Source organism: Gallus gallus, chromosome 10 (assembly GCF_016699485.2).
Source record: "Gallus gallus isolate bGalGal1 chromosome 10, bGalGal1.mat.broiler.GRCg7b, whole genome shotgun sequence".
NCBI classification, from domain to species: Eukaryota; Metazoa; Chordata; class Aves; order Galliformes; family Phasianidae; genus Gallus; species Gallus gallus.
The window spans coordinates 13004477-13031766 of NC_052541.1; the positions used below are offsets into that span (position 1 = coordinate 13004477).

Sequence of the window (27290 nt, forward strand, 5' to 3'; positions counted from 1 at the left end):
CACTATTTTTTTCTAGACCTCTTGGCAGGACAGGCTTCTTTCTAGTGTATTCTAGGCTGCAGGTTCAGACATTACTTATAAATAAATGCCTCCTGGATGACTTTACAGAAGCCCTGATTGTCAAGAATAAAGATTGTGAGGTGTTTTTGTGATGTTTTATTCAATGTAATGGCAAGGAAGGATTTCTGAGAGTGTCAGCACTGCATTTCACCAGATTCCTACAGGCATACCAAGAGGTGTGCAAGAGCAACACTTGAAGCAGGAGAAACAGTCCCCTTTCATACCTCATAACATTGTCATCAATCTGCATAAGGGATGTTGCTGTATAGAGTTTGCTCAGATCAGCATCTGACAGGCTTTGTGGCTTCTTCACGTTATCTCCAAAAAGAACTTGCCTGAAAGAGGAATAGCAAGAAAAATCATCCAAACATCACAACAATGACAGCAAAGCCATGACCCGCTCAAGGACCAATCTGACAAGAATAGAAGTGAGCTACATACGCATGAGGCTTTCTTGAGAATAAGCACAGCTTATCCATCCACCTCCCACCACAATAAGGCATAACAAACTAACAACCACTTCAGAGAAAAATGCTCTCCTTTTATACTGAAAAACTGCATTAAGGAGCCTCTATAAAGAATCCTCCCAGAGCAGACAGCACTAACGGCATTTAGAACAGAGGCTTCGTATGTTGTGAGAGACAGGGTCCTTTGGTTTCAGCCCAAACTCATGGGTGACTCAGGCAAGAGCATAACAGTCCTGGGCAGAGCACCTCCTTCACCATCTGGCCCCGAAGTCTCCCCCAGCACAGACATCAGGTTAGCTCATCCAGCAGAAATTGCTTGGGGGCATTACCTTAGCAGAAAGCTATTTACTATGGACACTTGTCATAATTAGTTATCGCCCTCAGGAGAGGATGTGTTTCTTCACCAGAACAAACCGCTCCCTTAACAAACAGAACAAAGGCCACAAGTTGGAAAGGTTTGTTTTTTTTCTCTCCCTTTCAGAGGCAGCTGCAGGGCAGAGCAGGAGGGAGACTGGGTTTGTCTTGGGAGAACTGTCTTAGAGCACATACGATTGCGGAAAAAAGATTACTTCACCAATTCTCCTCCAAGCCAGCAGTGCCTTCATCTGGCTTATGAATATGCACATTTAATGGGGGCTTATTATATACCTTGACATGTTAAACTTGATCAAGTTGTATAAATATTTGTCAATCTGGAGTGAATTATGTGGATCATCCTACAGCCAGTTGACCTAACTCCTTCTGCAAGTATTTCATATTGCACAGGAGTGTAAGCAACAAACCAGAAGTTTGCAAAAGACTCACACCCCTAACTGGGATGACTCTTAACAGCTATTCTCCTCTTTTTCCCCTCAACTCAGGGATCTTCCAATGTAACAGATGAGGTACTTACACATTCATTGCCTTAGAAGCACTCAGATAATTTTTCAAAGAGGCAACACCAATAATGAGCATGTCACCTGTTTAACAAACACAATCCTTTCACAAGTGAGAGTCACAGATCACAGCAGTAGCATAGGGATACTACGACTACATCTGCACTCCAGGAAGAGCGACACTAAGTATTCTGCTGGCTACGTGCTCTTTGCTGAAGAACAGCTAGAAGCCAGATCTACAGACTGACTGTTTGCTTATCAAATAAGCAGCAGCCCCATGCAGCAGATCTTGCAGATTAATCCTACCTCTGATAGGTGGCAGAAAGAACAAGAGGCTCCTTGAATAGGGGATTCTTTGGCTAGAAGTGAAACAGATGCTGAATACTCCACTTTGAAGTTTAATTACAATGCTTTCCTGTGCTCATCTTGTTTATTCATTAAGCAAATCTCCTCAGAAGGAAAAAAAAATCCCCAAACATCCCATGACAAAGCTTGCTTTCATCTATCAGGATCACCAGAGTTTCTGTATTTACAGTATATGAGATTGACACAGGTTCTCCTTCTTTTCCTTGCTTCATTTATAAACCACTGAGCAAGGAATTTGTAATCTTTCAGGAGTCTGAATTTAAAGGGCTGAGAAGACAAATCCAATATAGCAACTGATCCAATCAGCACCATCAGTGTAAGTGATGTGCTACACTACCTGTGAGAAAGGATGATCTTCTTCATGTTATCTGCCATGAGGAAGTTATAAAATCTTCTACATTGATCCCATTGCATGAAGGTTTCCTGTGCCCTAGAAATAAACATAGTGCATAACAATCAAAGCTGTTCAAGGAGATCTTTAAAGATCAGAGTAATACACCGTAACATCTTATGGCAGCCTACAGGCTTTGTAAACACATCTCTGGGCTTTACCTGCCACAGCTTAACCTTTCCCAGGAAATGACTTTCACTTTGATGAAGTTTGATGGTATCAGAAAACAGATCTGCAGTCTCCTTTTGCACAATGCAATTAGCTGTTCTGATCAGACCATTTAAGAGCCATCAGTCAAGATGTGCAGCACTGACAAAAGGACTTTGGTATCCCTTTTCACAAGTTGAGTGCAATTTACCTAATGGAACTAACAAGGAAAAAACTAAAACCTGCTGCTGGAAAAAAAAAGTTGTTTATTTTGTGTAATTGCTTTGCAGAGAAAATCATTTGTGCAGATGTTTCCAATATTCACATCCACTGTCATTGTTTCAGCTTCATTGGCAATAACTGTAGGAATAAATACCAGTTGCAGCTGCAAGAAGCACAGTTGAGGTCTCTACCTACTCTCAGAGCAGGATAGCACTTCACAGCTTATCTGTTGTTAAAACAGAACTAAAGTTGTCCAGACTTCAGTGAGCTCTGCCAGATACAGAGCACTCCTTTGCTATGCAGGGTCATGGGCAGGTTATAGTTTTACTCTTAAAAGGGTTTGCTGTTACTGAGGAAACACACTATCATTTACTGAGCAACCTAAGAATGCTGGGAGCAAGTAGTTTCAGCTACCGAAATACTCCCATTTAAACATTAACGTACAATGAGAGCTGCAGTGGATTTATCACAAATTCCCAACCCACAGGTTCCCCAGCAGAGCAGAAGCAAGCTGTCAGCCTGTAGTAAGCCATGCTGGAGCTCAGACCTTCTGGCTATAGCCAGCCTTTACCTACCATGTTTATGCCCAGCCACAGGAATAAGGACAGGAAAAGATTCTCCAAACAAACCTTTAAAGCCATTTCAAGGCGACTGGAGTTAAAGCTACATTTCCCCACAGTTACTGTGGCAGACAGCATGACTGTTAATATGCTGCAAGCACTGACAAATATAGAGTCTCCAACATTTTGAGGACTGCACAGGTCTCAAAGGTGGGGACTCCCCCCACAGCCCATTGCTATGGTGAAGGTGCATTCCACAAGAGTAGAATCAAGTCTGTGCAGGCAGAGATTAAGGAATAAGAAGACATGTCCCTGCTTGGCCTCAGGGAACAAATTCCCCAAACTTTGTGTTAATTCATTAAACCAAGAGATCCATTTTCTGCTGGCAGAGCATTTTGTTGCTGCCACTTTACCAGGCCCATCTATGGGACACTTGGATAATGCCCTGGAAAGGCTTTTGTATTTCAGATATGTGCTCCATCTTGCTCATCATCACTTCTCCCCAATTTTTCTCCCTTTACTTTCTAAAGGTATTTGGGGACAAAGGCTGTACAAGCTAAGAAAAAAACAACCACCCTGTAAGCTGTCATCTACCGGAGTAATCCACTTTCATGTAGCCCAGAGGGCAGAGACCAGTTATTTGCACCTATCAGAATAAGGCCAGGAAGGCCAAGGCTTACCTTTTTCACCTGGAGATGCTTTGTACCTCCTTCTACGGGAGAGGCTGAAGGCCCACACTATCCTGTCTTTTTCTTAGTGGATACTTACTGACCTTGCTTTCCCCCAGCTCCAATTAGCATTTAAAAGCAGCACTAGATATTAGGTAGGCAGACAGGAGATCTGAACAGCCTTCCTGCTGAGTGCGCTGTAACACACAGCAGATGTTTTGTGACTGGAGATTTGCTAGTAGATGGTTACCCAGCAGGTGGAGTCAAGAGCTCAATAATCCACAAGAACCCACAGAGGACTTGCATTAAACTCAGGCAAGCAGCTGTTATTTTTCCATATGGATATCCAAGTGCAGCAGTGTTAAACAGGTTGCCCCTACCCTGCAGTTCCACAAGCACATTGTGACATAGTACTAAGAAACCAGCTTAGACAATAGCATTACTCAGAGCATTTTGGAGACCAGAAATACAATGTTGCATAACTGCAGAAGACAAATCAAACAGGCCAAGGCCAGATGTGATCCTTGCAAACCCTGTTTGATGGCTGCAAGAACAGTTCCAGGAGATGCCTTCAAAAGAATGCATCAAGAGAATTCTTGCTACTTTCACCATTCTGGGAGGCCAAACTCCAGGGCAAGTCCCTCACAGTGCTGTCATAGTTTCACCTTTATCCATCCAAAGGACATTAACACAAATAGCCTGGGGGTATCAATAGCCTCCTTTGCTTTTCCAATATTCTCATGGCTCAGTGATGCAGTTAAGTCACTGTACAGTCAGCTACACATCAGTCGTTGTTTATATGCACAGACAAAAAAATGGAAGCATTAGTTTAACCAATTGCACTGTTGTAATCTTCATTAGCTGTGCATACATGGGACGTTACTTCACATCAATTGAGCTACCAGTTTCCAAGCAGCAGTGCTGTACACTTGTCCTCCATCAGTGAATAAACGTATGAACGCTAGATGGAGCCCTTACAGCTCTTGTGAAGGGCTATGGCCTTGGCTTCCAAGCAGAGAACGACAGGTTAATGTGTAGGCAGGCCATCTAAAAGCCTTAGCCTCTCCTTCCAAATTTCAGGCCTACAGCATGATTGCAAGTGCCTCTCCATGCCCTCAGCATCCTACTGCACTATCTATTTTGGTGACACACAAAAAGAGAAGAGCACGAGCAGACAGTCTGAGCTTTGTGTTTTTTCAGTGCCTGCAGATAGGAGCTCGACAGCTCTTATGAAACTCCACAGTGAAGCCAGAAGAACTATTATGAACCAAGTGATACTTTCCAGAGTGATGAGAAAGTGTAAACTATTGCTTTAATCCTGGCATCAGCTCAGAAGCTTGTCATGCTGCCCAGCCAGGACTGGATGAGGAATGCCTCCTCTTAGCACACTGCAGCATTTCTGCCATGACAAAGTTAGGCAACTCATGTGTAGAATGGAAGCTGCCCGTATTTGTACCTGGTGAGGTACAGAAGGCTTGTTTGCACTGACAACAAAGTCTATTTGTTTGTGCTGCCAAATCAACAAAGTTGTGGCTGCTCCTTTGGCTCCTGCACTCTTTTATGAATAAAGACTAAATAAGTGCAAGAGAAATAGTGCCCTCTTCTCCCCACCCTGCAGAAGAAACCAGGACAGAATTCCAGACTCACCTGAGTGCGCTGTACCCCTGGCACACGCTGACACAGCACAGCACCCTCTCCTGGTTAGCCTGGTTCTCTCCCAGGTACTTGCACACGATGTTTCCACCCAGGCTGAAGCCTACCACAACCAACTGGGTCTGAGGGTAGGTCTTCTTGATGTGATTCACCATGGCTCCAAATTCCCAGGTGCAACCTGAAAACAAGGACAGTGTCAAGAGGCATCTTCCAACGGTCCTAGACTTCTACTTCAAGCTCCAGTTGTATGCTTTAAGTTCAGCTTCTTACTCCCGATTTTTCAATAACCTCAGGGTTTAAGGTCTCTGATTCACATGCTCAGGCATCTGTTTTATGGGTCCTGTGGACCTCAGCTCATGCCTCGTTTTGGACCGACTGCCAAATTAAGATGAATTAAAAAAAAGATCATGGGAACAGCTGATGTGACAATCCACTCTTCCTTCCCAAAGCAGCTTAAAAAATAACAGCATATCATTGTCTTCCTGAGGCAATTTGCCACTTTTGAACAGAAGTGTGGTATCTGGAAAGCAGCCTGCTCATTGCTTTTAGCAAGACAGCCATAGATTCTTAAATCCATGTTGAAAACACAGAGTGGGCTTGTCAGTACAGAGGATTCAATGGACTGTGGAGCCTAAGCAGGTGCTCACTGGAGCTAGAGGGAATGGCTTAAGCATTAGCAGCTAGACCTTTTTCAGCCACTTGAGGTAAAAATACTGCAGTTTCCTACAAGAGGAATGGGCCTCCCCACATCAGGGGAAGAGGTAGCTACTTCTACACAGATGCATGCTGCTCTCAGCTCATGTTCACTTGCATCCCACAGGCTGCAACACTGAGGGATCAAACTTCTGGCAGCATTGTGGTCCTCAGATTGTCTGAGAAACGAAGGCAGTGTTATCAACTGACTACGCACTTTGTTAATCTTCCAGGTAGACTCAACATCACAAACTGAACAAACCACACAAACAAAATAAAATGCCAGCTTTTAATTCATGTGTATCTCAGATCTGTCCTGTGGGGCTGCTACAGGAAGGTAAATCCTAAGAGGTTGGATTCTACACCATGCCATCCAAACACTGCTCCAGTCTGCCTTCACCCCGCATGCAACACCCTTGCTAGATATCAGCCTCAGATTTCAGCTAGCTCTGGAGCAGATGCTGAGCAAAGTGTGTGATTACTTCAGTGAAAGAAAAAGCTCCTGGATGAGCATCTCATCAGGGCTTGGGCACTTCCTTGTGAACATTCTCAGTGAGCAATTTTCCACAAGATGACAAATGCCGCATTGCTTTAGCTTCCTCTGGAAGAAGCTAGCAGTCATAACACTATTGCATTTGACTTTCACAACTTGAAAAGAGCTGGCAATCATTTCACAAACTTGAAACTAAAATAGCAACAGGTCAAGCCTGATGTAAAGGCTCACACAAATCAAGTTTATGCTACTTGTTTCCCCAAAACACATCAGGAATCCAGCAAAAGCTAAAAGGACAAAGGGTATTTGGATTAGAGACAGAGTAAAGTTTGCTCAGGGTCTTGCTGGCACTATTCTTGGCACAGTCACTTGTTAGTGATTTAGTGACTTGCTCAAAGGAAGTGCTAGGCATTCCTTGCCCACCCCAAGGCTTTAGAAGATTTAGAAAGGCATGTCTCCAGAGCTACATTGCAGAACAGCTCCTTAGGGTCTAAAGGAAAACTACACAAAGTGAAGAAAGTCTACCATCAGCTCCAGCAAACTCTGAGAAACTGAGACTAAGGGTTCAGAAAATCCAAACAGGCATTTGATGCTTGACAGAAAAAAGTTACATCACCATCTCACTCCAGGCAGAGCTGTAGCAGATCTATACGCTGGTGGTGGTGTTAATCTCCCCTCCTCCCCTGACCCTTATTAACCATTTTAGTTAATTATTCGAGAATTCAGGCTATAGCATTATAATTAGGTATCAGCTAACATGATACTGCCAAAGGTTTCAGAGAACAGTCCATAAATTTTGGAAGTGTACTCTGTCCCAGGAAGGTACTATTTTTGGAAGGAAGCTCTCAACTTTTAGCAAAAAAGCAAACACTTTAATGAGGTCAGGCTTGATTCCCAAGACATGGTAGACTCAAAGCAACTGCTAGCCTAGGACCTCATAACAAATCAAGGCTATTGGTACTTCGGAAATGTTTTCCCACTCAGGAGTGGATTAAATAGCTATAAAACAAGCAACAAGGCATTAATGCCCAACAAGGCATTAATGCTACATTCAGAGTTCCAAAGCACAAGATATCTTTAACAAATAAATAAAGGAACCTAACACCAGTCTACTCATCTCACAATTGAGTCCTGCCATAAGGTACCTATGGGTGTTTGCAGTACAGAGGGCATGAGGGCTCAAAAGAACTCAGGAACATACAGATCAGGTCTCTGGCAAGAGGACCACATTCTACCAAGATCACGTTACATGCTGCAGGGCAGTTAAGAATAGCTGAAGTCACTCTTAGGCCATCTCAAAATATTTCATTCCTTAAAATTTCTTGGCTAAGAAAGATTTCCTTGTATGAAAAGCAAAAGTCCAAAATCACAGTAGCTAAGCACTACCACTTCTATAGCTTTACTGTCATGCTGCAGAACTGCTGCATTCCTTGGTATCTGTGTTACATTCAGGAACTAATACGACCTTGTCCTTCCTAGGATGGAAATGTACTTTCTGGATAGGCTGGTACACAGCCTTCTCAGAAATAACTTTTATCCTTCAAGCAAAGTTTGTTCATATTCCACTAAACTGACGTTTAAACATCTCTCAAATCATTTGAGCAGGCCCTCAGTAGCCACGAGAGCCTTTCAAAGAGCTCTTCTTTCAAAAGATTACCTCCTAGATTAGGAGTACATGTTTAAGAACTAGGATGAGAAAGAAAGAAAAGTGAATCCCAGCACTAGTCTCCCTTCTTCCTCCTAAGTTAGATTTATTTCCTAAGAAACAGTACAAAACCATTGGCCTAATTCAGCTATGGTAGTCATGTTATGCTAAGGGAGCCTGATTAAGACCTAGAAATTCCACAAGTTTGAAGTCACCAGCTGTCATAAAGTACTTACCATATGTGAACATTCGTGGAGAAGTGAGCTCAATATTTGGTAAGGCCCCCAAGTGGTTCAGGACAGCACATCTGTACCCATTTTTTTGCGCATAGTCAACAAAAGTGCGGATATACTGCTTTTCACTGTGGTTAGCAATCCCAGGGCAGATTACCATCGTGACATCCTCTGTGCAAAGAGAAAAAGAGAAAAGTTAAGTAAATGTCACCGCATGCAAATTAAGAGGTTCAGAAGCTTTCCATTTCACAGCCATGGGAAACCATGTACCAGAAGAAAGCCAAAAATCCTACTATTCTGCCAAAAAGCTCAGTATGGGACAGAACAGTAGCAGCCCTAATGCTAAAGATGTGGAAAGAGTAATTCATGTTATAAGAGATGAACGTTTTTCTAACTCTGGGGAAGGCTGCACAAACAGTTCTACAGAAACTTACCGGAGACTGAGTGAAAATCCTTCCCTTTGAAGAATGGTATTTTTGACATCACACACGTTCTGCCTTCTGGCAGCCTGTTGCAACTGTTAAGTGCATGGAAGCTCTGGAGCCTGCTGCCTGTCCGTGCTTCCGAAGTTCAGTGCAACTCTGACACTCAAAATGAAGCTCTGCTAGGCACAGAAATTCTGACTGACCGGCATGGGCCATCCTCTGCTTCATGGCTAAATGATAACGCTAACTGAGCTGCCAACACTGTTCATCAGTTTAACAAGATATCATTTTATCAGCTAAGAAAGTCATTACTGTAATTCAAGCGAGCACAGTCAATTACAGGATTAGCATATGCACTTCCAATTAGCTATCATACTCTGCACTGCTGTACAAAGCTCTAACTTGTAGTTCTATCCACTGTGAATTTTTGCCTCATTAGGATTCTCTTCAGTGATAAGGATAACAGAAACTGCTACAGTGTACTACTATATCAAAAAGACCTCAACTCTGACCATGTTAAGAACTTGACCTGAAGGCAAGATGGGAATCGTGGGCTTACCATAAAATCAGCTACTGCAGAAGTTTAGTTTGTACTACTGAAGTCAAGTCACAGTAATTCAATTTTAAGTGTTGCTCCTACCACTACTGAGTTTCAACTCTGACATTCACTCTGAATATACATGCATAATGCAGAGGAGAAACACCAGGATTCTCTTCTTATTCCATAATTCTATTAAGGCTCCTTCATACCGTATGCAGTTTGTTTTCATACATATCCTGAAACGCCTACTGTCAACAAAAACTACCCGGAATCTGTTTGTAAGGGGGAAATAAAAGCCTAATTTCTTTTCCATACACACCAAGCTACGAAGAATGTTATGCTGCTATTCTCTGTTCTATGATCCTACAGTCTTGGCAGGCAAAGGGCACTCCAAACACAAAAGTTACCACCAGCTCATTGCCAGCATCATGCTTGAGGGAGAGGTTGTGGAGCATTCATTCTGCCCCTTAACCCCCAGCCCTTCTCACACAAAGTCAATTTAGCCTAGTGGGTTCTCCCCTGCTGTGTGAGATATGGGTACACAGCAAGACAGCCTCAGTCTCCACACATTGGCTAGCACTGTGCAGCAGCCCCTTCCCATCACCAAAATTAACACCTAACCTTTCTGAGAATCATGTAGCAGTGCTCTCATCTGCTGCCCCCCCAGCTGCCAGAGCACAGAATCGAGGTTAGCAGCTAAATGCAGCCAGCAGCTGTGTGACTGACCTCCAATGCAGTGCTCAGACTGCGGCTCAAAGAGATCAAAGGTTGCTGTTGCTCCATCTGGCATCGTGAGGTACTTGCGATGTCCGTACGGATGTGGTGATCTCACTCTCCCCATTTTTCCATAAAGGGCAGTCTGGATATGCCCACTTTTTCCCCAGATCAAGGGTGGAATGTACCTGAAAGAGGCAGTAATTTAATTGCATATCCTGCTGTGCTAACGAGCCTTTCAGAACAGATAAACAATCCCATAACAGAACTCCCCCACAGTACCAAATATAGTAACAAACTGTTTTCTTGTTATGGCTGAACAGGCAGCACTGATCTTTGCAGCCTTACCAGAGTGACGAGACTGATAGGCTTCTAATGCTGAGCAATCAGCACTGGAAAAAGAGGCCAAAAACCCAGACATTCCTCCACATGGAAACATTACATGCACGAATGCTCCTTGCAGACTACACAGCGGCCTCGCGGCCTTGTGAGGCTGGAACAGCACGTTGCCAGCCAACCAAACTGACCTTCAAAACTTGTCAAGTGTCGTAAATCTGCTTTAATTGAAACACTGAGGCCTGCTGGGTTGAGCCACACTGACTTGTGTAAGCACTTCAACGCATAAAGCCCGTGGCAGAAACACAGGATTCATAGCAAGGTTAGAAGACTGAAACCACAAGACTCGTGCTGGTTGCAACAATTTTGCATTGAAATGCTTTTCTCAGTTAGGTAAGGAGCAAGGTACAAGGAAATCTTGCCTCAAGTAGGGTTTGGTAATAAAGCAGGGATGGTTTCAAAAGGACCTGTAAGAGAATTTGCTAACCCAGCTCCCCTGGATGATGAATCTCTCTTTCAACATAAGGGGGGCATTCTACCAACTGTGTTTATCGAGGACACATTAAAGCTCCGTGATGAAGCAGAATGCCTTTTTCCTTCTGGCTTAGCGGCCTTCAAGAAGACATGGAGCTAAATTGCTATTAGATGGAAGGGGTTAAAGGGGTAAAATCTGTTTAACCACAAGCAGAGCTGCCAGTGGTTTAAGCAGAGGTACTGCTAACCAAGTGGTGGTGGTGCAGTCACCTGGCCACTCTGCAAAGACTGAGCAAACACCTTGAAAAAGGGAGTTACATCAGCTCTTGAGAAGAAAGAATGAATGATTCATTATTTAGGAGAACAGCAGCCCCAGGGAGCACGCTCCCAATTAAGGAGATGTGGTCTCTGCTGAACAGAGCAGAGGATCCAGAACAAGCTTGAGAGCTGCCTGCACCACTGTGGCTACCAAGAGATCAGTAACTTCCTTCCCCTTTTAAGTGCAGGTCTCCTGCACGTACTTCCTCCTACTGCTTGAGATCACATGAAGCAAAGATCCTGTTCTTTCGTGCTTTTCCCTGCTCTCATAAAACTAGGCAGCTTTTAGGCTCATCCGATTTACTGCTTAAGCCCATAACCCATTAGAGTGTGACTGGACAGAAGCCCTGCTTTATGCTTTGACACTGCTCACAGTTGGACCTGCTTTCTCATGGCAGCTCTTATGTGTCATATCTGCAATCCTCTGTCCCTCTTACATACTCCTTAAACAAGAAAACAACACTTGTACAAAAGCTCTCACAGCTTGTTTAGCAAGACAAGAGTTGAGTTCTAGCAGAAGGATACTCATTTTATCCCATCATCCATGAAGGAAGTTTTTTTATAGCCAAAGTAACACAGCATGGCTCACTGCAGCTTCACTTTTTGCAAGTGCTATTCCCAAAGAGACCCAAAACAGATTTCCATAGAAGTAGATACAACTTGAAAGAGTAAAATAAAAGATAGAAGAGCTACCAACTGATGCCTACAGCCTTGTAAACCGCTCCCCCCTCCACTGCATTCTATCACTCACCTATAAAGCTTTGCAAATAATCTACATGAAAGCAGCAGCATTATCCATCTTTATCAGCCCAGCATATCCATACTGGGAGTACACACTGCAGCTGGGTGCTTGCCAGGAACAGCCTGTAGTGCAGATTCCCAGCAACAAAGGGGACTGTACAAGCTCATTCTCCTTAACTGCTGCTAGAGATGGAGAGAAATCAGTGGATTGTCTCACGATGCATAGGGTTATGATAGACATGCATAGGGTTGGTGCGATGGGACAGTCAACGTAAACAAGGCTGAACAAGAAGGGCTACAGATGGCTCTGCTCAAGGCACACACTGCTCATTGTAGAGGTTTGGAACAGATTCTGTGGCCATTATGAGAGATGGAGGAGACACTGCTCTTCCAGTGCAACAGAAATCAGCAACCCTCAGTCATTCACAAGCAGTTCAGGAGCCGTATCCCATACTAGATGTGCTTGACTGACTTCTTTAAGAAGTCATTTGTGGACAGATTTTGCTGGCAGCTTTTTTTTTTTTTGGTGTATGAGAGAGGAGAGTTGTCAAATACAACCCATAATAAGATATTGCAGCTCTTCCAGAAGAGACTCAGACATCAGCGTTGTTGTTTCATGGTTCATATCCTAGGATGTGCACATGCACTGGAAAGCTCTGGTGACTTTCTGCACAGCTGTTAGAAAGGAAATTAGGTGTGTTCAAGACATCACCACGACTGCTGGAATTTAAATCTAGACAAATGAGTTCAAAAGTATTGTTTTCCAACAGCACGCTGCCTACCACAGCCTGCTGCCTCAGGTCACAGCTGGTCGCTTTGGGGGAAAAACAATACGGCTGCCTTCAAATAACCTGACTATAAGATTTCTGAAGCACTGATCTTCAGTAAGTCAATCCTTTATGCCCTTTTTAGACTAGCAAACAGCACATGCAGTTTCACCATCATCCACCCTTAAGGGAAGGACTGAAAACAAGGCAGGAATACCACTGGCTCCACCTATAGTGATGAACAGAGGCTGCCTATGGGTTGCACATTTCCATCTGCATGCTAAAACAGCATGCAACCCTATGGAAAGGGTGCATTCACTGCTTGGTGCCTTCAGAGCACACATTAGTGTTTCTAAGCATCCTATGGACAAGGAAGAAAAACACCCAGCTTATCTTTTAAGTTAACTCCCGTCAGTTGTTTCAGTGCCACACTGCCTGCAGCAAAGACGTGTGAGTATTAGTCACTGCACATGTAACTGCACTCTTCTAGATGAATATTCAAAGGCAAAATCCAGCATGAGTAATGTGCATAGGACAGTGCTCTGATGCAGAGATTTGTTACTCCCACTTAGTCTTACTTAAGGACATTAAGTATGTTTATGCTGACTGCAGTTAAGAAAAAGCAGTTAAAACAGAAATACACGCAAGTGGTAGGGCAACAGCCTGGTATTTCACCTGCCTTTTCTTTCACTCTTACCCACTGACCTTTGCACTATAGACTTACAGCAAGATAGATAATCCAGAAGTCCCTTCAGGGGGCTCCAGGAGACTGAACACCACAAGACTTCAATGGGGAGGAGGAAAGAATTTGCCCAGATTGCATAAATCCTGTGAAAACTAAAATCAGGTTAAAGCTCACCTTAACAGACTGCTGCAAAAGCTGACAGCTAGTACCATGACTAAAAATATTAGACTTATTACCAAGACAAGCTGCTAATCCAACCTACCACAGAACCTGTGAAGTCTAGATAGTGGCAGAGGGATGTCTGTATCAGTGTGTTCCAGTAAAAGCTGTTCTCAGCGGATGGACAAGTTGCAGTTGGCAAGGCACCCTTGAAATCTGTAGCAGCATCAGGCATATGATCTCTCTGAGACTATTTTTATTGACCATCTATTTTGGCAGTAGATAAATAAGCTTTTTCAAGTCCCTGTGTGAGAGGCATTCTGTCTGCAGTTTTCAATGAAAGCAAGTCTACAAGAATTTCTAAAATCAAGTACTGAGCCCTACAGTGCAAGACTGCATGGGACCAAAGGACATGTCTTTCATCCAGGGTTCATGCAGATTCTTAGCTTGCTTTTCTAAATACATACACAGAAGAGAACATAGAAAAAAACTCTTCAATCACAGGAGCTCATGATACCGCACTGGCAAGAAAGAAAACACTAGTCAGGAATTACTCTAGCAACTCTACCCTTTGAAAGTACAGGTTAGATAAGCTAATGTTTATTTCAGTCATATTATACGAAAACCAGTTCCATATTCAGACCAGCTGAAACCACTTAACTATCTACTGCTGATAGCTGCAGCTAGCACAGATTGTTTTGCAACGAGGCCAACATTCCTCACTGCAAACAGCTGAAAAAAAAAGATGCTCCTCTGAAACAATCACCCTGCAGGCAGAAGGGCATGTGCTCAGGCTTTTTCCTATGGCTTACCTTAAGCAAACAAGCTCAACAGCATGTGACACGCAGAAACCTGAGCTAGATACCACGCTGACTGAACTCTTAAAGGCAAGTGACTCAAGCAGCATCCAAGCCTCATCCTTTAGATTTTAATGCGAATGCTATCACAACTGCTAAATTTAACCATGTGTTTCATACAAGGGCCTCTCACTCAAAAGCAGATGGCTCCCCTCAATCATTGATAATTAGCAGGTAAAGTGTTCAAGGACATATCAGACTTCCTCAGCTTCTCTCTAATGCCTGTTACAAACCAAAGTGGCTTTGGTAAAACACCGTGCATGTAGGGATTACCCCAGGATAGCAAGTTTCACTGTATGATTCACTGTGCATTCCCCAGTGCACTGTGTTCCAGCAAAGCTGTTCGGAGATACGAGAACCCAGGCACAGGCTCTGTGTCCACAGGCAACTGATCTGAGTGATCTTCTATTTTGATTTGGTGAGCTGCAACAGGTATCAGGTGCTCTGAGAAAAGACAAGCATTTAAGGCAGTTCATTGAAGTTCTCAATAGCTATGAATTTTAGGAACAGGATTTCACGAATTGGATTCTGTAGCAGAATGTATATAGAACAGGTCTGGGGTTGCCAGTTGCTTATTATGGAAACTGATTTTAGCAAACTCTGTATTCATCATGTCACATGCCTTAACAGGCCAAATGAATTCAGACCCAGTTACATAAATGTGCCTCACAAATGCAAGCGTTTTAGGCTCCAGGTGCTTCATTTTAGCTGTAAAACCCATCCCCACATCTTGATAGGTGATAGTCCACAGCAGTCTCTGAGAGCAAGGGAAGACCCTAGGTGTTTCAAAAATCTCCACCTAGCATTTTAAGATTAAAAACAATTCCAATATGTGCATGTAGATTAAGTTTTAGTGACCGTCAGAGCAGATTATGATTTTAGAGCACATACATTTCCCAGCATACAGAGTTTAGGAAAGCAGCAGCTGCATAAGCAGCTCAAACAAAGCACAAAAACGGTGCTATTTTTATTAGCAAGCATCAGCATTCAGAGCCTCAAAGAACTGAAGCAGAAGTTCAGCAACAAGCTTATTTCTGGAGTATTGCTTCATTTCAATTGAAGAGATTAACACTTTAAACACCAACTCCTGCATCAGCTTTGATGTGCTACAGTACACTGGATACCAACAGCAAGAAAGTCTGCAATTTGTGCATGTGAGGGGGACAGCCTGAGAACTGCTTCTTGCACTACAACAGGGGTTTAGTTGGTTGGTTTCTTTTGCCCTTTGCAGACCTGTCTGGAAGAATTTAAAGGATGCTTTACAAACCAAGCCTTGCTTGAAACTCATCTCCAATGCTAGGGAAAGCAATTAAATTACAATCAAGAAATCTCATTGAGAAGTCTGCAGGCTTCAGTCTTCTCCCTCAATATGTAGAAAGCAGCTTTTTCTGCACCAGCTCAGCTAGAACGTTCACTGTGATGGAATACATAGCAAATACCTACAAGCCTGATTTTAAAACAGTTTTGGGAGCTTCCATGTCCCCATAGCCTCTAAAAAAGAAATTAAGTGGAGTAGAACTGTTTGCATTCTACAGAAACTGTATAAAGCCAGAACTACCTAAAAGTACAGCTGTCCTCCTCGATTAAGCTATCTCCTCCCCGATTTAGAAAGCTTTTATTTAGGAAAGTGCACAACATGTCCCTCCTCAGCCTTTGGTGACTACAAGAAGTGCTTTAGTCAAAACAGTGAATGGGTATTACAGCACATCATCCTTGCTGATGAGAGCTGCAGAATGCCATATTGCTTCTACAGCAGAACACTCAGCATGGACTTGGTCCCCACAAGGCTACTTTTCTCCCTAAGGCCAATGCTTCAATTAACCTACAGGGAGCTGCTGCCCTTCTGTGCCTCTCAGCACATTCAACTGCGAAAGCTCCACGAGGAACACTGTTCTCAGTGTATTATTCTCCTGGAAGTGCTTCACCCAGGGTAGAGCAGCAAGGAGCTGACAGCAATCAGATACAGTTGGTTACAGGATAGAGGAACAGAGTATAAAGCCCAAAGCCAGCTTTTCTAACTGCTTCTCTGCTTGTGTCTACAGAAGAGCAAGGACAGTCCAAAAGAATATTCTGGTATCAAGTTGCCTGCTTATCTAGTACAGATTACTGAGCAAACAATGGACAAGAAAAGCCTGCCCTGGATCTTTAACAGCATTTACTAACAGGCCTGACAGTCCTTTGCTCCCATCTCTGAGGAGCTTGCCTGCATTAAGGACGTGTGCAGGAAGCAGTTCTCTTCCATAAGGATGATACCTGCACCATGACTCCACAGGGATAAAGATACACAAGTACACTTGACAGAAGAATTGGGAGCAGCAAAAAACCTCTGTCCCAGCACAGAAGACACAGGCCAAATTTGTCTTCATGAGTCAAAGGAGCCCATGCTACTTTTCTACAGGACTAAGAGATGGCAGACTTTCCGTAGTGGTTTGAAAGGCAGGAACAGGAGACAGCCAGTGGACAGGCCTGAAAGCTTCGGGGTACCGATAACTGAACGAATATCAAAGAGGTTTCAAGCAAGAAGAAAAAAGTCTGAACATGCTACTTCACTTGGTCTAAGTACAGAGCTGGGCAGGGGCTGAGAAAGGAAAAATGAAGAGATGAAACTTCCTTCTGATTTGGGAAGAAGAAAGAGTCTTTTGTTTACAAGATATGTAGAAAGCTTCTAGCAGTTTAGAGAATTGTAGGAAGCAGTATTAGCATCTGCAAGTACAAGGTACCTGGCTCACAGCCATCCCAGGCAGTTTTACTATCCAAAGCTCTTCAATTATTCACCCACCACCACTTGGCTTACTGAATGATGCTGTTTACAATTTATTCAGCAAGTCCAGAGGTAAGGATAGTGCCATAAAGGGACAATAAAATCCAAGAAAAAAAAGTGTTTCTCGGTTATTTTTCAATAGCTGCACATATAGAACAGCCTTGCCTGTTTCTGCTTTCTCCTGCCACCCAGTTTTTAATACCCTTCCTCCTTTGAGCATAAGGGCACTGAACAGATCACGTCTAAAAGCCAGTTTCCAGCTGTACAGAAGAATGAGTGGGGGATCTTACAACAAACCAAGCACTGATATAAGAGATTGCTGGGCTACTTATTTTGCTTTCATGGTAGAATTTGAAAAGAGCTGCTTAATCAGCTTTCCTAACATTCTGAATAATTAGCAAGTAATCAAAGTCTTACAAGATTTTGCAGTGGAGTACAGCACAAGCTGTTTCCACATAGTTTTCCTAATTAGTCTTACAAACTATTTCATGCATAATTGCAGGAATTTAAATACATTTGTTCCCCATTAGTCTCCAGGTGATTTTCATGCATAAAAACAGACCTTCTTTGATATTTTTAATCTTTACATTTAAAATAAAAGGTGATAACCTCAACAGAACAGCGTAATCACAATCTCACAGCTGAGTTGTCCCTCCAGAAAGCCCTTTCAAACACCAACAGCATTATATTCCCCTCTTCCTGAACATAGCTATGGAGATAAGACTGAAAACAACTTTATTGACACTTTTTTTTTCCCCCAAAGAGTTTTTCTGTGGTGGTACAAATCTTTCCAGCAACGTTCTGCCCAAGAATGAGCTGCTGGAAATCACGGCTGCAGTTTTCAGAGAAGTCAGCAAGTGTGAACTCTGAGTTTATCCACTGAAAGCAAACAGCCTGAGATTGCACACCATTAACACAACACTGGGCTTCCGCAAGCAGCTTTTCATGCCTGTAACTAATACACACCAGATGTACCACAATTTTTAGACATGTTCTGCATTTTCACTCCTTTGGGAGCACTTTGTTCTGCAACTGTGTGGAAATCCAAAACATGTCTCTAACATGATATTGCTTAGGAGCTTGTGCAGTGAGAACAGTGCTGAAACTGAAGTGACAGACTCTGAATTACTTTAAAATAAGCACGTTCACCTAAGTTTCCAAGGTTATCTTGATATTAATATACCTTCAAGGACTGGTAATCAGCACAGCTTCATGCCCGTTCTTTCAGTAACTAAAGACATGCCAGCTCGGAGTGCCAACATTTAGATGGCAAGTGTCTAAAATAGACTTAAGAAGGTTCTGGTAACTTGATATTTTCTAGGGAAGTAACTACTTTACAGTTAGGGCACTAGAAATAATCAATATTCAATTTCAATGCTCGGCTTCAACAGACACATGTTACTTCCAAATTCAGAGTGCATTAGGGAACCCCCCTTGGGCTCATATTTAAGAGATAATGCTTTGTTCTAAGAGTTCGCAAACCCTATGGCCTAAGATCTTACACCTTATGCGATCAAGGCACCTAACAGCACTGCTAAAAGCCTCTCAGCTCCCCTGCAATGACTATCATTAAGTCAGCTTGACTTTGGAGATCTAAAAGGAAAGTCCATCAGGCAGCACTCAGTGCTTACTGTGTATTTAGGGCTTTTAAACAGGACTGGAAAGAGTGATTGTAGAAAAGACACTGTAACCAAAGCCCTTGACCCTCCCCTCCAAAGCCTCACCAAGTTGTAGCAAATGCTTGATATTTTTGGAGAAGCAGGGGCAGCTGCACTGCTTCTGGAGGTCCTAGAATGGGAGGTCAAGGATCAGTCTGCTCAAATACACAGTTGATAGAAGCTCACATTTGACAGTGATTTTCTTAGAGCTGTCCATTATGTCATTACTTTATTAAACGAGTTATGGTGATGAGCTTTACTCGGTAATAGATTTCAATAGTCTTCAATCAACTTAGGACACTTCACATAGAAGTAGGCACTTTAAAACTAAGAGCCATCCCTGCGTTCATTTAAGTGCATGGACACACTATGAAAATGTTTCCTTTCTGTGAGCTCTGACAGATATCCTTCCTACTAGAATGGAGAGTGCATGAACAGGAACAAGAGATGATTGCAACCATCCCTCACCTGCTTCTGCAGGCAGTGTGCTGTACAGTGCAGTACCGGCATGCAGATCCTATACAGAGTGGCACAGATGTTTTTCCACACATCCACAGAAAGCCCTTGTGCAGCAAGGCTTGGTCTTAGCCCAGCTACCCAGTACACTAAAAACAATGAAGTGTTCGACTTAAAACATACAGTTCCTCAAGAGAATACCTTGCCATTCATTAGCACCAGGTTTACGAAATACAGTAGGCAAAAGGAAGGTTAAGTGCAGCTCTTCAGCCCACAGCACAAGTCAACGTGGACAAAAGATCCTACTTACTCTTTGGTCAACAGCGGGCAGGATTTGAGCAGAAAACGGGACAAAGCAGAGTCCTGGTAGATGAGTTCAGGAGGGGCAGTTGGGCTTTTTAAATTCAAGCAGCGAACAATAACATAGAGAACAGCAGCAACTGCAGCAAGCTTCACCCCATCAAACACTGCCGGCAGCTCAGGGGTTTCCAACATCACACTCATGTTGAACCTGGAGATAAAATGCCATATTAAAGCCTTCTACAATGGATATGAATATCAATTACCACTTTGCATACAAGACTGTATTAGATAGTTCATCAGCTCAGACTAGCAACTTATAAGATGAAAGGAAGATTGTTTTGTACTGTTCAAAACCCCCTCACTGCAAGGAATGGAAACTGGATGACTGGTTGGGAAGGAGATTTGTTTCTATCAGTGCTGCACTAGAACTGTAACAGCATCTCAGGTGTCAAACCCTGCAGCCAGTCCATGCTTTTGGGAACTTGGCCAAGACTAGCCAACTCAAACAGAAGCTGAGTGAAAAGTCAGGTTATAAAGGAATATCAGCAGCAGCGTGGATATTTCTTCCAAGAAAACGTCTTGATAAGGAGAACTCGAGAGAACTACTGTGGTTAGTTTCTCAGCCTGAACTCTGCAGTTCTATGCAGATATTGCTACTAACTCCTGTGTGTGTTTAGGGTGATTACTTCATGTGCCACTGAGTTGAGAGTTTCTTTTAATTCACTGTTGTTTCACAGCTAAAGGAGGACTAGGTTAAAATCTATCCCTTTGAGAGCTTCAGAGTAAAGGAAGTGGGGGAAAGGGTGGGAGGAGAATTAAAAGAAAGCAATATTACAATATCCTTCCAGTCTGAAAAAAAATTCTTGAACTAACCTAGCTGCTTTTGAACACCTGGTTCAAATAATTGGATGAATTTATTACAGAGAGATTTCATTCATACTCTTCCATTGGTCTTCCCTCAGCCACATGGGCAACCCCAGAAACATACTGATAAGTAAAGCCTTACTAATGTCACTGTTCTTCAAACCAGGAGAAATAGACAGTCCTCAGCAGAATCTTCACTGTCTGGATCCACGTGCCAAGCAACCCTACAAAAGGAGGAGAACAAGCTGATCAGTAGCAGCAAGGCTTCATATCTCTGTTACAAGGGAAAACCACAAATGTTTCAAGCAGTCCCCACACAGAGATACCAATCGATTTCTGCCACTTCAGTCTGAGCCACTTCAACCCTGACTCACTCGCACTGCAAACCTCTCTTACCTTTGGAGCTGCCGGTCTAGATCAGCTGCCTATAGCACAGTAATCCATCTGCAGCACAGGAATATCCTCATGAGAAGGGATAGACAAAACAGTAATGAAAACTAATGCAGCTTCAGAACACGGCTGGACTACGACCTTCCAGACAGAGGTGACATTGCTCCCAGTTACAACAGCTACCCAAATCTCTCCACACTGAGAAGACTAGGACTAACAAGGTACTGTTACCAAAGTGCAAAGTCAGACTGAAAGTTTCCTGCTGCTTTTACACAACCTCTTACAGACTAAAGTTTGTAAACGGCTTCTGCCTGTTCACACACTTGTATTCTGAGAAGTTCTACGTACAACACTTCAACAAGAAGGTGAGAAGCACCAGCAGGCTGAGATACAGCCTCCTAATTAACACTGCTGCACACGCACCAAGGCTTGTTACAGCAATTTGATAGCACTAATAAAAGAGAGAGCTTCCAGCCTGTAACTGCGAAGCACAAGCAGTGTGTACAATTAGAGCTGGATTCCTTACAGGCACAATAAGCTGATATGGAAATGGGGCTTCCAGGAAACAGCTCCAGCACTGTCTGCTCCTTCTGACTCAGAAGATATGCCAACAAGACAGGCCGTACTGACGCCTCGCTCTTCTTCCTCTCAGGAGGACGAAGCCTCAGAAGTACTTTCTGTACTCAGTGCAGCTACACCAAAACCCCTTGGAGGAAAACAAGTCTGATATCAGCTACTGATCAGCAGCAGGCTGGAGAGCTACAAATGTCTGGTCTCTGTGCTGCAAGAGGACAGAGGGTGAAGAAAATGGAGATATTTAATACTGGACAACTGTGAAGCTTCTGTTTCCCAGTCCCATGCTTTGTAGGAGAGGAGAGAGAAGAGCAGGCAACTAAAAACCACATTTGTGGTAATTGGAATGTTACACTGGTATCATTTGTTGCAATGAAGAGTTCAAGTGCAATGCTCAGCTGCAGCACATTACCTGGTTTCCATGCTCAGGCCTTCACCAACACTACAGCCAAGTGAGCAGGAAACTACAGCAAACCGCAGCGATGATGATGGCTTCCTGGCCAACAGCTGAAGAGAACTGTGCTCCTGAGCAGTCCCTGCCAGCTGATGAGCACACCTTCCTCAGCTACAGCTGAGGGAAATTCTGCTGGCATCCTCTCTTCACTGCTTCATTTAGAGAAGTAACAGAGGAATGTTACCTATGACCTTCCTGCCACCTGGACCTTCAGCCAGCTTGCTGTTTACAGCTCTTACATCACTAGTGAATTTGTTAAAAATAAAACTGGGCATGATTAGTCATCAGCATTTCGTACCAGTGACTCAATGGAACTCACCCAACTAGCCTGCACCGTTCTGAGAGCCCCCTGTCCCACAGCCTTCGGATTACAGACACATCCTGTGTAGTACTGCTATAACCAGTTTTTGCCTCTTGCTACCTCAAAAAAGCATGCCAGCTTGGAGTTGCCCAGAGGAAAATAAGTTGTTAGTAAGAGGATAGTGCTGCCTACCCAGTATTTTTCCCTGTAAGAGCCTACAAACAAAATCACTGATTATTTCTTAGGTAGATGCAGACACCTCAAATATAGGCTAAAGGTTCATGTGTTCAGGAGCTTTACCTGCAGGCTCACATCTGAGTGTTTGTGGAAGCAACTGAGATGGCATTGCTGCTGCAGTTGCACAGCTGTCTGCAGCAATCAACTTACACAACAAATCTACTCTAAGAAGGCAACATTGTTAAGTCCAGTGCCCAGGGCCAGCCTGCAGCACTTCTAGCATCTCCCTGGGTCTGAAGCTCTGGGCAGACCCAGCTCTGCCAGGGCAGATGTGCAGGAGCTGAGCCAGAGCACTCAGCTCTAAAATCGTAAGGGTTTAGCTTACCAAAATGGATTTGAGAGCTCTCTGCCTCTAATCACACACATCAAATGTCTCTATTTATGAGCAGAGATGAGGTCACCTTGCTTCTTTCATTAAGCCCTTTTTGCGTTGACCCAATGAACTTGTCAGTTTATGGAAAAGTATGGATATGCACAGCATTGAGCCAGGCAAATTTTCACCTTGAATCTCCTCAAAATGGGCCAGCGCTAATATGAACAAACAGACACTTGGCCTTTCTATATACAGAACACGGGGCTCACTTTTAGCAAGCTAGTCAAAATTATCAAAGCACAACGAGTGCATCACTGGAAGCAATCAAGCCTGCCTCTTCATCCATCACGGGGCTTGAGATCAACATGGAGAAGTACCGGGAAGATGAAGCTCTTGGGGCCAAGGACGTCATATTTGAAGAAACTTAAGTGCACAATTCCTTTTCTTTTTTTTATAAACCTCTTACAGGCATGACAGCCCTAATAAGCTGCAGTTTCTCCAATCAATATCCTGAAGTCCTGTTTGTGACTGAAGTCCTGTTTGTGACTGAAGACTAACTTTAAAAATCAATCACTGCAAGGCAAGTGCTGGATTGGTGAAGCCTTGTCATTCGCCCTTTCAGCATAGGATGAAAAGCTGAAAATCCATCAAGAAATAATTATTTCAGCACTGCTATTAACAGAATGCATCTCCTGTGTATATATAATGAGGGAAAAAAATAACCACGTTATTTCTTTCCAGGTAGGGATGAAAGCACCCCAAAAGGCAGTAGAGCTGCAGCAAATTCCTCACGTATGAATGGTCCCAGGTATTGGGAAAGCCATGGCCAGCATATTTCATTGTACAGTAAGCGATTACTGACAACAAATCAGACTTACACACCTTTGTGTTCCTGGTGAGAGCAGACTTTGGGCGCAGAGGTCACTTCCTTCCCATGACTCAAGGAGGCACAGGCAGGATTTGGGAGCTACCAAACACTACAGCTCCTCCACCCACGCCAAAGCTGCACTCAACCCTGCATTCAGCAAAGCCAACAAAGGCACTGACAGAAGCCACTCCCATAGGGACCTTCCCTCAAGCCTTCTTATGAGTAACTGAAAACCTGGAAAACTCAATTCAACGAAGCATTAGTAATAGTTGGGGCTAAAGTGAAGGCGCAGCTGTATGGAAGCATCTGCTGACCAAAGAATGGGCAACCTCTGCAAAAGAACTATACTAGGAAGTTATTTTGTGCTCAGTTACATTTACTGAAAAATCTTGAAGGAATTCAGTTTCCAGGAAGGAAGTTTGATACAAAATCCTCCCAGATACCCTCTTAACCATTTGCGCTCAAGTTTGCTAGTGCTTTCAGAGCTCAGCTGACAGCAAATGCTGAAGAATACCCAGAAAAGATTCAAAGCACTGAAAAACTCCCTTTCCTACCCCTTCAAAATTTCTACAAAGCCTTGCAATGCCCTCTCTTCTTCACTACAGTCCAGAAGTTTCAGGCTAGTTTAATTTGGTTTCAGCACTTGCACATGGAAGGCGATTCCGAAAGCAAGTCTACGAGACAAGAGAAATGAAACCCAGTTGTGCCTCGGGCAGATCAGAAGGAAGGGTTGTTTTCCTTTTCTGAAGGGAGAAGGGGAAGGCTGTGTTGCTGAAGTGAGTTCTTTAGGGAACATTTCCAGGAAATTCTTCATTAACAGTCAAAGCCAATGCCTCTCCCAAAAGCATCACCATAAAACCAGAAGTTATGGGCCTGTTGCTACCAAGTTATGGGCCTGTTGCTACCACATAGGATATTTAGACCTGTAATATGGGGAATATTAATAAGGAAAGGGTGGGAACTTGAGGCATGACAGTGTTCTGGAACAATGCTAAGCTTTATGTCAGTGTTTTATTTAAAACTCATTTCAAATAGCATAGAGGAGTGTGTCACAGCGTGCCTTCCTTTCAGCCAACGGCTTAAATGCAGAGAAAGATGGTTAGAAACCAACCTGATGAAAATCTGTGCAGGGAATATATGCCCCTATACGCCTGGGAAAGACCCTGAAGCAGTGTCTCTTGACAGGAAAGGGTGCCAGAGTAGGGTTTGGTACAGTGCTGGAAGGCAGCTGGAGGGCACAGCAGTTACCTGAGTACACAGGAATGTAAGAGGAACAATGAAAAAGCTTCAAGCTTTATTGACAACCCAGTATCCTGTCTTCTACTTTTGATATCAAATATATATATTTTTTGCCAGTTAAAAAGTGTTAAGCCTAGACTGCTACTTTCAGATCTCCAAAGAAATACATGGATACAAATACGTTAGGGATACACCAGTATCAACCTCATCACTTCAGGTACACACTGCAGAACCTATTATCTTCAGTGGTAGCTTTAATGAGAACACATCAGAAACACACCGAGATCATCTGGATGTGCTCCTCAGCACTTCTGGCCATTTAAAAGAGACAACAGAGTTTCAGACCTCCAAGCACAGAGGGATTAATTAATTAAGAGTCATCTGAGCACTTTGGGCACTTACACTTTCAGATGTGGCCAAGAGAGGCAAAGTGCAGTCCTCACCAGAGACATCACGCACCTATCGAAGCCCAATGCAGTTTTGTCATCGGACATGTGACAGATTTGTTATCTCCAAACAAACAGGGCATGCTGACACGTCCTTTTGCAAGGATGCTTACTGGAACAGGATTTGGACAGCACACAAGTGCTCAGCACAAATCCCTCTGCCTTGTGCCAAAGCCAGCACGCAGGCCAGGATTTGGCTTGCTGGTGAGCATACAAAGCAGCAGGTAGTGTTTGCACCACCATCTGACAAGAATTTGTTGGCTGGTGTCTTCGCTGGAATCTGACCTTTTCACCAGATACAATACTTGGCTCACGCACAATATCTGGAGGCACTGTGAGGCTACGGGGACAAAGTTCATTACATGAGGCAGCATGGGAGCAGCCAGAAGGACAGGTGTCTGTAACTGGAGCTTTTTTTCCCCCCTTTTGACTTGGAGAAGCCCAACATGCTCAGAGCAGAAGCCGAGCACCTCAGAAGGCAGGGCATACATGCCAAGGCAGCTAACTTGAGAAAACACCTGAAAACAATTCCATAGCCCACAGGGCTAAAGACTCCTCATGTCTTTCACTTCCCCACAAAGGCTAATTTACAGTCAAATGAGCCTCAAATTTCACTTCCTTCCAAATGAAGGAACTGCTTTTGTTTCTTCTCAACTTCATTTCAACGTATCAGAATAGTTTGGCTGCATAACAGACAGCTTTTGCAGCTTATGTAAGGAGAAAGATGGCACATATTGGAGCCTACATAGCAAACTAGCTGGATCTTGTTTGTCATGCATTGAAAAACACCATATTAGCTTTTATTACACACACCTGGTATACACGGTTACACTAAGACAAGACCATTAAAGCTCTGATGACTCCATAGAAACCAATTAATTGCATCTTATCTTATCAGAAAGGCTTACGTTCTTAAAGCAAACGTAATTCATCAGTTATTGAAGAGACTTAGGACTTTAACACACCCTAACTGCTGCATTATGGAACTACAAAGCAGGGCTTCAGCTCTTTGTAGAAGCTTTGAGAGGGGAAAAAGATGGGTAACATCTTCCTGCAGTCTTACAGCATGAGCAAGCACCAATAACCTACCAAACGCTGCCCATGTGGGCAGCATTAAGCTGGGGGGAAGGTCAAGTTGCAGAGAATCTCAAAATCCCCACTCAAAGTGGAATGCTATGAGTATCAAGCCACAAACAGTGAAGTGAGCTAATATGAACTGCATTACAGATTGAAAAGCACCAGAACAATCTGCTTTATTCCTTCCCTGCGTTTTGAAAGACAGCATCATACCGTCAAAGCCTCATTTGTCCTCAGGCTTGAACCCTCCACCCCCATGCTGTCAGAGCTCAGAAGAACAGCCTGAAATCCAAGCAGATCCCAGCTGCCGTGTGCACAGCAGTCTGGATGCACAGCAGGGAAGCATCATCCATTGAGCGAACAGGAACTGGACCAATCCTGAATTAAGTGGCCAGAAAACACCAATACCTGAATATTAGCAGAAGCTGAGGTGCCACTTCACTCTGAAGTCTTCAAAAACTTGTTTATTTTCTCCCAGCTGAGCAGCTCTGCTCCACCACCGTACAGAAGATGCACACAACCATTCACCCTGAAGCTGCTCGTAGCAGAAGGAAGGCTGATGCTCAAAAAGTTTGATTCACATAATTGCATTCAAAACCAAAACAAGGTGTCAGGATAGCACAGAACACAGGGTGACAAGACCCAACCAACACATACCTACCCCCACTGAAGAATACTCAGGTTTTATTTGAATGCTGAATACAACAAGCAGAGGGTTTGCACTGTTAGAGCAGTCACCAGCAACTCAAAGCTGGGAGAGCTCAACTGCCCACCCTTCCTGCTGAGTGTGAATGGGAGTTAAGAGATATTACAACCACAGCTCTTTGAAATTTCTCTTTACCACTTACAAAGCTATTCAC

General features: G+C 43.5%; 1 protein-coding gene across 4 annotated transcripts in view; it reads right to left on the reverse strand.

Moving 5' to 3' along the window:
* Window positions 1-27290, reverse strand: part of ABHD2 (abhydrolase domain containing 2) — a 39753-nt gene that overhangs the window by 9376 nt on the left and 3087 nt on the right. For 3 of the 4 annotated variants that reach the window (XM_004943845.5, XM_004943846.5, XM_040706968.2), the window contains exons 2-8: window positions 20675-20756; window positions 19676-19876; window positions 10166-10341; window positions 8477-8644; window positions 5404-5587; window positions 2106-2198; window positions 285-395 (exon numbers count right to left, since the gene is read on the reverse strand). In XM_004943845.5, the coding sequence (XP_004943902.1) occupies window positions 285-395; window positions 2106-2198; window positions 5404-5587; window positions 8477-8644; window positions 10166-10341; window positions 19676-19869 (926 nt within the window). In that variant the 5' untranslated portion in view covers window positions 19870-19876; window positions 20675-20756. Of the gene's footprint in view, window positions 1-284; window positions 396-2105; window positions 2199-5403; window positions 5588-8476; window positions 8645-10165; window positions 10342-19675; window positions 19877-20674; window positions 20757-20928; window positions 24630-27290 lie in introns of those variants that run through there. The other variant, XM_015292048.4, reaches the window with a different exon arrangement.